Consider the following 13,500-nt stretch of genomic DNA (forward strand, 5'->3'; position numbering starts at 1 on the left):
TTAACCACAAAAATATGAAACAAAATACAGTGCAGTACCATATGAGGAGAAACAAGATAAGCATTGCTTGGGGCCACTTCTGGTATGGAGGACAGGAAGGTGAGTGGGAAGGAGGCTTTTCTTTGAAGGGAGAGTCCCCTCCACAAGGACATCAGGAGATTGACTTTGGGAACCCCCGATTTAGCTCAGTGGTACAGCACCTGCCTGCAAGTGTTAGGTCCTGAGTTTGATTCTCAGCACACGACGCCACCCTGCAATAAAAGAAACACTGTCATTGGCTATTGTTTGAGGCACTAAATCACATTGTCTTTTCTATGCTTAGCTTTGGGCACTCAGAGGGTAATCAGGCGGGCAGGGAGAGAACCACAGCAGTCAGCTCCACGTGAAAGGGTAGCAATAGAGACAAAGTGTCCCGGAGACTGGAGCGACATCAGGACTCGGCTTTGATGAAGGAGAAGGAATTTCTCAGGGAACAGAACTTGAGACAGAGGGCTGGTCAAGTAGCTCAGTGGATTAAAGTGCCTGCAAGCAGGTGCAGGGGTTGAGGGTTTGATCTCTGGACCTACCATGCCAGTACCACCCCTGGGGAGGGCTGAGACTGCAGTTGAGACTGGGCATGGTGGCACGAGCCTGCAATCCCAGCTCTTGGGAGGCTGTAAACAGGCGGATCACTACAAGTCCAATCTAGTAGTGAGACCCTGAACACCCTGTAGACCTTTCCTTAAAATACAAAAAAAAAAAAAAAAAAAAAAAGAACTTGAGACAGAATACAGTTCATGGAAAGACTGTGTGTGTACAATTTTAGATTATTACTGTTCATCAGATAAGCTATAATGCATATTTCATGTTCAGCTCAGTGGGGGCCCAGTGAAGTTCATGGTCCTTCCTTCAGGGAGATAAGGGTCTAGCTGGAGACACAAGACCACAGCTGACCACTCGGTGAGCCTAAAGGCAGTGGATTAGCACCAAAGGAAGTGGGCAGAATCTAGGCTCCACGGGAGGGCTGAGTGGCTAAAGTGACCCAACAATGGAGCTCTAAAAACACTTCACAGGGGGCTGGTGAGATGGCTCAGTGGTCTAAAGCACCTATTTAAACAAGCTTAGCAAAGCAAAGGGACCGTGGTTCAATCCCCCAGCACCACATGCCAGCCAGCCGCGCCCCCTGGTGGGCTGAGCTGGCCACACACACACACACACACACACACACACAAATAAATAAATAAAATTAAAAAAAAAAACCACTTCACAGGAAAGGCAGCTGACTGGAGGACAGAACAGAGCAGAAACAAACCCTGCAGTCATGTGCTTCCCCAAGGTGGGCAGAGAAAGGGTGGAACTGAGGGCATCCCACCATTTGTAGAGGAGCCTCACACACGGGAAAATGCTTAAATCATTACAACAATGCTGCCACAGATGTGCTCAGTTTTGATCACTGAGGTCAATACATTGTCTAGTCATTGAAGTCAATGACTTTCCTTCACTCAGTTCTCTCCTGCCTCAGAGCAAGCAGGTAGATTGCACAGCAAGCAGGATCAGTAACCAGCAAGTTGCTTTGTCAACTGCATCGATGGACCACGCTGGCTGCCATACACTACCCATAGCAGTGGTGTTCCTGGGAAGAAGCCATAGCTTTGGGCAGATGTAGCCCCTTATGCCTTACTAGTAATGCATTGGGCAGAACCCTTCTACCTGGGACCCCAGGTTTGCTAATGACTTGATTAAGGTTGATAAAGGTAGCTTATGGTTAATACTAATGAGGGTTTTACTTTCCAAGCTTTGGTGAGAGTATTTTTTGAATAGGCCACACTTTCAAAAGATAGAAATAGTGTTCAGTGAAAACTCTTCTCTCCATTTCCCTAAACACTTGTTTTCTTTTCCTGGAGGCAACCAATAGAACGATTTCTGAGTCTCTTCTAGAGATAGTGCACGCACAGACATGCGTGCACATGTACATTCTTCAAGGAAATGTGATTGGTATCAGATTTCTTATTGATATCAAGGACATTAGCAATACATCTGCTTCTCTTCAGAGGGAAATAATTATTAGTTTTTCAAATTACAAAAGATGCATATTCATTTCAGAAAACCTAGAAAATACAGAAAAGATAGAAAATGAAAGTTCTCCCTTAAGGGCCGGCCAAATAGCTCAGCGGATTAAAGGGCCTGCTTAGGCAGATGTAGGGGCCAGGATTCGATCTCTGGGCCTGCTGTGCTGGACCTGTCTCTGGGGCGCACTGAGAGGGAGATTGAGACTGGGCGTGATGGTGCACACCTGTAATCCCAGCATTTGGGAGGCTATAAATAGGAGGGTCACTATGAGTGCAGTCTATACAGCGAGACCCTGTACACCCTGTCCTAAATACAAAAGAAAACAAAAGAAAATTCCCTCTTAGATCAGCAGTTGGCATTAACCTTTAGTTATCTACAGTTATTGATATTGCCTTCTGTATATATTATACATGCCTGACATGTATAATATATTTCAGTAATTTTTATTTATTTATTTTTATGTATTTGCTGCAGGGTCTACAGGGTCTCACTATGTAGATCAGACTCATAGTGATTCTCCCGTTTTCAGTCTCCCAAGCGATGGGATTATAGGCACATGCCACCACACCCAGTCTCATTCGCCATCTCAGCATGCCCTGGGGGTGGGGCCTGCACAGCGCGCTGGGGCGTGAACCCCCCAGCGCTGCCCTCTGTCTAAGCAGGCATTTTAGTCCACTGAGCTATCTGGCCAGCCCTTCAGTAAATTTTTAAATTTTTAAATTTTCCCTCACCATAGTGTTTCTACCTTTTCTACCTTTGCAAGTCATTATTGTGTTTCCTAAACATATTTTTAAATCACCTGTTTGTGTGTAGCATAATTTATTTAACATGGTCTCTTGTTTGAAATTAAGATTGACTAGAGTTATAAGCTTTCATTTGGTATATATTTGGCCTTCACTTATTGGCTGCTTTATTATTTAGGTGCAAATTATCAGGCAGAAGGCTGTCCTGTCCTTGTACTGATAACATATATTCCTCAAGCACAATGCCTGGCTTTAGCCAGACAAAAGAGAACATTTTTCATTGCTAGAATAATGAGCTGTAGGACAATTACATCAGCTAAAAAACATCAGCTAACACACCCTCTACACAAGTGTCTTAGTTACCTTTCTCTCATTGTTGAGACAAAACACCTGACACCCCAAATTAAGAAAAGAAATGTTTATTTAGCTCACAGTTTGTGGAGGCATCCAAGTTTGTGGTGCTCTGCTGGAAAGTCAGGATAAAACAACACCTTTAACACTTTACCAATAGCTGCTTTCTCAAAAATTTTTCTTGTTCCTCTGGGCAAGTCCATTTTGAAAGAGAAGAGCTGGAGTGCTGGTGAGGTAACTGGGTGGGGGAGAACTCAAGGCTCTTGCTTCGGTCCCCACTACCATCAGATAAATAAAAGATGGGCCTTGGACAGTGAGGCTTCTGCTTATTGTTATCATAAATGAGGCGATAGACTCTTCGATACTTGCTCAATCTGCAAAGAAGTCCTTCCCATCCCTAACTCTGAGTCTCAACAGTGGAAACAAAGAAGAGCACTTCCAAGGCAAAGGCAAGTTAAAATAAGACAGAAGACAGAGATGTTCCACTCCTGGCTCGGCCAAAGGCTGACATTTCACAAAGAATGTCTGGACAACCCGTCGTGTTGACAAAGCCCCATGCCTGGCTACTGGCATGTCCACAAGGACAAGGAGACACTGAGTACCCAGTTTTACTGACAGTGGCAGGGATCACTGGACACTTGGGTGCCTGATCTTGTTTTTCTTTCAAAGGAAACTTGCACCATCAAGTCAGGTTGGATTAGTTGTGTGCAGGAGGAAAGAAGTCCTCATGTGCACTGCGAACTCTGAAAACATTTTCTTTCTTTCTTTTCTTTTCTTTTTTCTTTCTTTCTTTCTTTTTTTTTTTTTTGTATTTTAGGGAAGGGTCTACAGGGTGTTCAGGGTCTCACTACTAGAACAGACTCATAGTGATCCACTTATTTACAGCCTCCCAAGAGCTGGGATTACAGATGCGTGCCTCCACGCCCAGTCTCTGGAAACATTTTCAAAGAGTAGTATTCATAGATCCCCTCTTCACAGGAAAACAGACTTTGATTAACATGGCAGAAAGAAATCTTTCTTGGGTTTTCCTTTCCCCGAAGGTATAAAAACACTTTTACTCATTAATTTTTAATGATCATTTTTAGACACTGAGAGAGAAAGTTCTACTATTCTCAGAATGATATTTTGACTTTTAAAGTGACTCCTGTTTTCTCTCCAATGCATCTGATCTTACAATAGACCCAACATCCCAAAGAGCTTTGCTTTTGGCAGAATCCGATATAATCAATAAAAGTTCAGAAAATCAAGTATGTAACCCTTGAAACATATGCTGTTTTTTTCAAAGACTTTTCTTTTTCATTAATCATAGACTCACAGAAAGTCATAAAAATGATAGAGTGTTTCCTATAGTTTTTTCTCAGCTTCAATGTCATACCTTATCTAACTGCAGTGTACTATCAAATCCTTTAAATTGGCCCTGATATTGCCGCTGTTGTCACGATTCTTTTGGGACAGCTGACAATATAGAAACTAAAAATTAAAAGCCTTAAGACCTAAAAAAAAATAATGAGACATTTCATCTTCTCAGATTGGTCACTATCAGAGAAGTTCAAGTTCATGTTGTTGCTCGTTGTTCAGATTGCTACACTTGGAAAAGATAATCAGTTCTTGCTTCATTTTTAAAACATTGAACTTTAGACTACCCCTACTTCTCGGTGAAAGCAAATCTGTGATAGCTGAAACTCTCTGATTCAAAGATTGGGGGTAATGGTTCACTGCTTTGTTGAAAATGTAGGAACCATTGAGAAAATAGCATAGAGATTGTATATAGTACATCTAACCTGGATCGTGTGTGTGTGTGTGTGTGTGTGTGTGTGTGTGTGTGTGTGTGTATTCATTCTCCAATCTTTTGTACAAGACTGCAGGAAAAAAATTTTGTACTTTGATGAAAAACAATGCAGCATCAATTGTGTATCTTTCTGCCTTTTCGGAGAGATTCTCTGGGGGTAATTTTACAAATCTGTGTATTTTAGGTAACTGGTAGACATACCAATTATTCCCTCTATTTGATATTGGCTTTCTTCTTCCCCATGGAAAAGACTACTGGTGTCTATTCAACTTAACATTACTAATTCATTCTTCTTTGACTTCTCACTTAAAGGGTTATACTATTTGCCTGGCTCCTTCATTTGATATATTTGATGAAATCTTTTACATGTGTTCACTTTAATATTTGAATAAAAGTCATGATTTTACCCTTTTCTAATGGTTATCTTCCATGAGTTTTTTTCTCTGAGTAACTTTCACTGGTCAGTTTTTCTTCTCTCTTTCAGAAATGACACTCAGACAACAATGGTGTCTGGTTTCATTTTCTGAAAGGTGAAAGTACACCTTATAGATATGTGCAAAATAATCTGAGACCCAAACACGTACTCCACATGCAGTAGCAGTGCTATTTATGGACTGCGGTGGTTTGGATATGATTTGTGCCCATCAAAACACACGCTGAGGGAGGGAGGTGATGGCTCACGGGAGTGGATCCTGCCTTTCTCATGGAGGAAGTTTTGCTGTCACGGAACTGGATTCCTTTCCACCAGGGTGGTTTGCTATCAAGTGAGTACAGCTTTCCCTGCCTTCTGCTTGTTGCTGTCACAAGTGCGTCTGCCATTTGATGTCTTCCCTCACATTATGACACAGTCGGAGCCCCTGCCAGGTGTGCCACCTGGTCCTAGACTTCTGAGTCTGCACAGTGATAAGCTACATTCAACCTCTTTATAAATAACTCTTGTCTCATGTATTCTGTGACAGCAAGAAAAATGAATTAAGACCCGACTCACCTCCATCTGGTATTTCCTAAGCATTCATTTTACATTTGATGACATATTTTTTGCCTCTTTTAACACTTATATTTCACTAATTTAAACACTTCATGAAATTACACAGGAATCTAACCTATTTCATTGGAATTGAAAATGAACACATTTGATGTAATAAAAATATAGCTTTCTGGGCCAGCGAGATAGCTCAGCAGTCTAGGAGCCTGCCTGGCAAGTGCAGGAACCCAGGTTCAATCCCCCACACCACATGCAATGCCAGCCCGCCCCAGGTGCACCAAGCCTGCCATGGAGACCAGGCATGGTGGCATGCGCCTGTAATCCCAGCGCTGGGGAGGCTATAAACAGGAGGATCACTATGAGTTCGAGCTGTGTAGCAAGACCCTGTAACAAATACATAAAAAAAAAAAATACAACCCCTATCTCAGCCTTCCTTATAGTTAATATGAACATGGACTGAATCCTAGCCAATGTAACTTAAGTGAAAGTGACCAAGGACCATACCTTGTCCCCTCAAGCCATTGGCCAGAGCAAGTCGTCTGGCCTGATCTAATTACTAGGTGGAGACGATGAGGAGCTCAGGGTGGCCCTGTGTAGGGAAAATTGCTCTCTGCTCTGTAAGTCAAGGTTCAGCCTTCTGGGAAACAGCAGACAGAGAGAGCTGCAGGCATTCTGCTCCCCAGTGTACCACACATGGAATACACAGAGTGGGACATGTACACACACACACACACACACACACACACGGTCAAGTATCATCTAAAGCCATCCAAACTATATTCGTCTAAGAACAGGCCCCAGCTGGGAGTGAAGGTGCACACCTGTAATCACAGCTACTTGGGCAGCTAGGCAGGAGAATGGCAAGTTCAAGGCCGGCCTGTGCAACTTAGCAAAATCCTGTACAAAATAAAATTTAAACAGAGGAAGGGCTGAGGATGTAGCTTGGTGACACAGCACTTGCCTAGCATGCATGATGTTCTGGGTTGAATCCCCAGCACTAAAAATGAAAAGGAAAGCCCCGCCAAAAACCCATGCAGCGAGGTTCTTCCTGTGTCACTGATATGCAGCTGACACATTAAAAAAGGATACAGTACCACTGAGATGACAAAAAAAAAATCCCTGTTGGATAAAATAGAAACCAACAATTGACCAACACAGTCAATAACAGGGAGGGCAGGAGGTAGAATCAGGGTGCCTGCATTCAGCCTGAGAGGCTTTGGAAAAGTCTCCTAATCCTATGTCTCCTTTTGCTTATCAATAAAATAGGGATATTCTGATAGCTCTTCCATGGAGGTTGTCTAAATAGTAAATGAAATAATGTATTTATAGCACTTACAACATTGGCACTCAATTCTAGCTACCATTCAAAAGCCAGGATTCTGTCAGGTAAAAGTGAACTAGTAATCATCCAGGGTAGAAAATTAGTGCCTGAAAGCTCAGTTCTTCATGAAAGCTGCTAGATTGGGATCCAGGAGCCTGGATTCTCTCCCCAAATAATGAACACCAAAGTCAAGTGCATCAGAGTACAGTTGGTCTCTAACTAACGATGGTTTGACTTAAAGACTTTTCAACTTTACAGTAGTGCCAAAGCGATCTGCACTCGGTAGAAAATGCGCGTTGACCTGTGCCCTGTTGCCTCTTTTTCTGGGCTTGTATGCAGTAAGAGATGCTTGTGATACCAAGCAATGGTGTCGAGTTTGGCCCCTGACAGTCTTACCAGCACTCAAAGCCATGTTGTTCAGTCAGTTAGGTGGATTAAGTGCGTTTTTGACTTATAGTAGTTCCAACTGACAATGCTGGGTTTATAGGAACCGTGAGTACCAAAGTCTGGTTTGCACTCTGTCGCTCTCCCACCCTGATGACCTAGCTTCACACAAAGGGCCTACACAGTAGGGACAGCTGTCTCCTACGGTTGGTCCACATCTGTCCCTACTTCTCCTGAGACCTGGCCTCCATTTTTACTCCACCTGGGACTCTTTCTTGTACCGATGCAGGATTCCTCAGATGAACATTGTCCTTTCCCTCTGGTTCCAAGGTTTGCAATGTGCTTAGGGAAATTGCTCTTCCTCCTCTCATTTCATTTATCAATGTTTCTTCCTTGCCAGATTTTAATCACGGTTATAAGTCAAAGCAGTATTATGGGCAGACGTGCAAAGAAAAAGAAAAGCCTTTCAACCTGAAAAGTAAGCAGGGCAAAGTCCAATAACAAGGAAAAGGCTGTCACAAGACAGCTGGTGGTTGCCAAGAATATGTAACTAAGCAGTGATGGGGACAGTAGTCACTGGGGCTGGGACATCCATGGAAGGCTTCTCTGAAGGATCCCAAGAACCATGTGTCCTCACATGGTGGCATCAGGCGCCCTGACTAAAGCACTTGTATCCAGAGGCAGGAACCTGGTTAGTCTGTCTGCTAGGGGAGTTGGGACAGGGCAGTGGGGAAAGAGGGTAAAAATGTAATATGGGCCTTGAATACTGAACTCAACTTGTTTAACACTGTGATATCTAAGGATAGAGATAGTATGATGAAATTGAATCACTGAGGTTGACATAAGATACCAGGCCCAGGGATGTAGCTCAGGAGCACAGCACCTGACCTGCCTGGCAAGCTCAAGGCTTTGAGTTCAATTCCCAGTACCAAAAAAAAAAAAAAAAAAAAAAAAAAAAAAAAAAAAAAAGAAGAAGAAGAAGAAGAAGGTAGCTACCAAATAAGCTACCAAGTATCTGTAAAAATGTAAATTCAAACCAGTCTGTTATAGCTTGGCACAATGGTATATCACAGCTGTACAAAGTAAGCTCTACTATTCCACATCATTCAACAAATAATGATGCAATCCATCCTGTGGCCAGCTGAGCTGAACTCAGCTATGCTACACTTCAAAGTGACTTAAGGCTTTTGCTCACTTGATTAATGTTTTCCTAAGATTGTGTGCTTATGGACCCATAAACCTAGAGGCAGAAACAGCCTTCTGTGGCAAGTGTCCCAGGGAAGGGAGCAGGGGTGGATGGGGTGGGGGTGGGGCAGGCATGCTTGGCCTGACAAAGGAGCAGTGGAGTTGGCCGTGCTAGAATATCACCTTGGTGACTGAGGAATATTATGGGATAGGGCGTGGGCAGGATGGATTATGTGGCATTGGCAAATGTGGGCTTGGCTGGTAAACTATTATCCTTTAGAGCAGAATCTTTAGTACTTTCAAGTTTTTGTTTGTTTTTGTGTGGTATGGATGGCAGATGTCATTTGCAAGGCCAAAGCTATACAACTTAATAACTTTATGGAATGATTTGTGATCTGAAACCAAACTTTTCCGTACTCTGAATTGTAAAGGTGTTAACAGGACAAAGAAAAAATAAATCACTGTGAAAGAAATAGACTTTATGTTGGAGAAAGAATTAGTTCTAATATTAAATATGTTTTATTAGAGCTTTGACTTAAAAATTACAAATAATCTGGTCACTTCTTCAGTTTTCTTTCTTTCTTTCTTTCTTTCTTTCTTTCTTTCTTTCTTTCTTTCTTTCTTTCTTTCTTTCTTTCTTTCTTTTTTTTGATGGTACCAGGGATTGAACTCAGGACCTTGTGCTTGCCAGGCAAGCACTTATTCCACTGAGCTATTTCCACAGTCCTCTCTTCAAGTGCTAACACAAAATTCATATCCCAAATGCTAATAACAGTATTTCCCACTGGGATCTTTTTATTAAGAATTCAAAAGATTTTGTTTAATAAGCACTATTTTTGGTGCTAGTGCCTGGAAAAATCCAGCACAAATTTTCAGCCCTTGGTTTACCTGATAACGCAAAAGGAAAAAAGGACCAAAAATAAATATGAAAGGAGAGCATCCCCCTACAGGAATATTCACCTCTATAAGTAAACCCCTACTTCCAGAGGTGCAAAATTGCAGCCCACTGTCCCTCTGTGAGTCTCAGCCCCACCCAAGTCTGTCGCTAACCGCTCTAACTCTAAATTCCTGCTCCTCAACTGTATGGTGAGGAGACTACTTCCACAGTCCGCTTGCATCCGGATTACTTAACAGGGGGCATCTGTGTACTTAAATTAATTTATTAATAGTCACTACTAATAATTTTTCTAGTGACGGAAGGCACCCAGGGATGCCTATCGCTATCCTCGCTGTCCCTTTAGGCTTCCGCACCTTCCTCGGGAGCAGGTCCCCCAGCGCCCCCCACTCTCCTTCACTCCCTCCACCTGGCCTGCTCCGTGGGCGGGACCTGCTCGCGAGCTGCAACGTGATTGGCCGTGTCCTAGCAACCGCGGCGACTTGGTTGTCAACGGAGACGTTGGAAATCCGGAACTAAGGAACAGAGCTGGAAGCTCTGACCCCTTAGCCCTCGCGGATCACTGCTTTATCCACCAGCAGGATGCTTACTTCGCCTGCCCTCTGAAAGGGAGCCACCTTGCCTTCCACGGAACAGACTGCCTAGTAAGTGTGCGGGCGCCAACCATCGCCACAGCTGGCACTTCCAAGGTGGCATAGGGGAAACCTGGGCGTATATGATTTCCAAGCTGATACCCTCCTCTCCCCTTCTAGACTAGAGGGTCCCCCATCCTCACCCTGTACCTTCCTCACCCAGAAGCTCCAGCTGCGCTGGCAGAGAATCAGCTCTTCCAGTTTCTTTCTGTGTCATAGCAACAGTTATGCAATGATGAAGTCTGCTTGGACTTCAGAGGAAATACGAGAACCAGGAGAAACATTTCTAATAAACAGTGACAGATATGAACAGCACCCCCCCCCCAAGCCACCGCTTGTTTTAGAGCTTTCAACAACTTTCAGTCCTGTAAAGGTGTCCAGCTGCGTCCTGTTGCACACACGTCGTTTTCACAATCACATCGCTTTCTCTGACCGTTTTAGGTGGACAGAGAACAATCATTAGGTTCAGGTTTTGTCTCATACATAAGTTTTTTGTTTTGTTTTGTTTTGTTTTTTTCCGTCTTCTTAGGTGTTCTGTGTTTCTTCTCGCAGCAATCTATGGCCTAAAGTACTTTTATTCTCAGATTTTTTTCTTTATCTATTTTCTCAGCTGTGGGAAACAATGGAGCTGGCGACCACCACCTAGCCTTGTTATTAAGGGTTCAATAATGGGGCCGTGGTAAGACTGGCACATCAGGGAGCACATCCCAGTTCTTTGTTTTTTTTTTTCCAGAAAATTTCAAAACTCACATAAATGGTGTGATATATCCACTGGACCTTGATTTCTCTTCCTCCTTCCTCTTCCTCTTCCTCTTCCTCCTCCTTCATCCTCCTCCTCCTCCTCCTCCTCCTCCTCCTCCTCCTCCTCCTCCTCTTCTTCTTCTTCTTCCTCTCCTTGTCTTTCTCATTCTTCCTCTTCCTCCTCCTTCATCCTCCTCCTCCTCTTCTTCTTCTTCCTCTTCCTCTTCTTCCTCCTCCTCCTCCTCCTCCTCCTCCTCCTCCTCCTCCTCCTCTTCTTCTTCTTCTTCTTCTTCTTCTTCTTCTTCTTCTTCTTCTTCTTCTTCTTCTTCTTCTTCTTCTTCTTCTTCAGAAACTACTACATTTGGGATGTTGATCACAAAGCCTACCAATAAACGGGCAAGGGTTGTAGCTCAGCAGTGCAGCAATTGCCTACCATGCATGAGGCCCTGGGTTCCATCCCTAGCACTGCAAACAAAACAAGGCAAGCGACTCCTTCACGAAGCAAAGCTTACCAAATGTTTGAAGTGCATCCATGGAATCTATATTTGGCTTTGTCCCTCAACCACGGGCTGTGTAGGACCACCTCTCCTGGGCATCTACTGGGGCCTTGGTCTATCCCAGTCTCCTAAATGAGTAGATGGTGAATGACTTAAGTAAAAGAGACAAAGGATATGGTTTTAGGGCTCCAAGAGGATCAAAGTCCTCTAATGGAATTCAAGGTTCCTTGGAGGTTGAGACAAAGAACTTCTCTGGGTGGCCCATTTTTATTTGGTTTTCAGACAAAGGAAAGAGGTACTGAGGCAAGCCCAGGAATTGAGCAGAATGCTGGGAGTCAGTTCAAAGACTTTTTTTTTTTTTAGTTCAAAGACTTTTCCAAGTAGCAAATGTTGCCCATTAGGAGACCTGTCTTCTGTCTAAGGTTGGCAGCTTTATTGTTCTGGGATATGGGGTGCCAGCATCCTGTGCCCTTGTCGCCTCAGCTGTGGTTATCTTGATTTCAGAGCACCATGCATTTGCTCTATTCTGACACACTTAGAGGTCCCTGTGTTTAGCAACTTAACCCCGTACAGCCTGGTCTCCAAAACGCACGGACACTGCCACAACAGCTCAGCATACTAAGCACCTGAGCATGGTGGCACACGCCTGTAATCCCAGCGCTGGAGAGACCTAAAACAGGAGGGGCACTAAGAATCTGAGCTGTGTAGTGAGATCCTGTACCAAATATATTTTTAAAAAAGACTCCTATCCAAGGCCACCCTTGGGTCAAGTCTTAGCTGACCTGCGAGGGAGGAGACCAGCGGCAGCAGCAGCTCGGGGCTGGCTGGCTGCACAGCGCCCACTTCCTGTGTCGGGGCTTTTGGTAAGCACATCCCCTTTCTTTCTATTTGCCTGTGGCTGGCTTTAGCTTAGACTTTTCATTTCAATCACTTTCTCTTTCCCACAACTCCCCTGCTCTTGGGACAGCTTTCACAGTTTAGGGTTACGCTCACTTGGGATGTTTTTTCTGATGCTGAGGTTGTCTGTTTCACAATAATCCCACATGAGAAAACCCTTAATAATAAGAAGAAGAATTAGACAGATTGGTCACATCCAGAAATTTATACATCTCTCTTTTAAAAGATAGCTGTTTCCTGATCTTAGCTCCGAGAGAGCTGTGATCCTTTGCCTTCTTTGGAGCCATTAGGTTGCTCTCAGTACTCGTAGTTCTGAGTGGTCCATGTCACTCACCTCAACACTCGTCCACAGTGTCTGCGGAAAGCCTTCATGTAGTTCGTCACCGAGGCAACTGAGCCTTCTAGTCCAGAGAGGACAGAGGGGAAGTGTCGAAGGCCAACATAATGAAGTTACAAAGGGGAAGTCAGGGCTTTCCCAGGGAGAGGTTAGGAAGGTTGCCGGGCGCTGAGGGTGTCATGGCAGAGGTGGCCGTAGGGCAGGCCTGTAGGCCGAGCAGGCGGAGTGGTGTGTACGTGTACTTTGTTAGGTTCTTGCTTGGGGCAGGCTTCCTTGCTCTGGTTGAATAGTTCTTTATCCTGCTTGACTAGAAAGGCCTTCTCTGGGGAGATGCCCATTCTCCCTTCCCTTCCTTGTTTTCTCTGGCTAACTTCCAGTTTCCAGATCCTTTTATCTGCCATAATACAGGTATTCTCAGGCTATAAAACCCTAGAGTGAAAATGTGAGTCACGATGAATCATACAGGCACTCAGATTCAATAGAGCCAATCTCACACACACACACACACACACACACACACACACCCCGTACTAGGGATCAAATGCAGGCGCTCACCTGTGCTAGGCAAGTGCTCTGCCACTGAGTGATTTATTTGTTTTTGAGACAGGGTCTCATTAAGTTGTCCAGGCTGGCATCAAACTTGTGACCCTCTTGCCTCAGCCCACCTGGGTACCCTCAGATTTACGTGTGCACC

The 13,500-nt window shown here is 44.1% G+C and overlaps 1 protein-coding gene across 2 annotated transcripts in view; it reads left to right on the forward strand.

The window, feature by feature from the left end:
* The first annotated feature begins 5,622 nt into the window (after positions 1 to 5,622).
* Positions 5,623 to 13,500, forward strand: part of Vwa3b (von Willebrand factor A domain containing 3B) — a 226,717-nt gene continuing 218,839 nt past the window's right edge. Inside the window, exon 1 of one of the 2 annotated variants that reach the window (XM_023717542.1) lies at positions 5,623 to 5,696. In XM_023717542.1, coding sequence (XP_023573310.1) covers positions 5,636 to 5,696 — 61 coding nt within the window. In that variant the 5' untranslated portion in view covers positions 5,623 to 5,635. Of the gene's footprint in view, positions 5,697 to 10,303; positions 10,347 to 13,500 lie in introns of those variants that run through there. The other variant, XM_023717541.1, reaches the window with a different exon arrangement.

This window comes from Octodon degus, unplaced genomic scaffold, assembly GCF_000260255.1.
Source record: "Octodon degus isolate 3935 unplaced genomic scaffold, OctDeg1.0 scaffold00052, whole genome shotgun sequence".
Classification (NCBI taxonomy): domain Eukaryota; kingdom Metazoa; phylum Chordata; class Mammalia; order Rodentia; family Octodontidae; genus Octodon; species Octodon degus.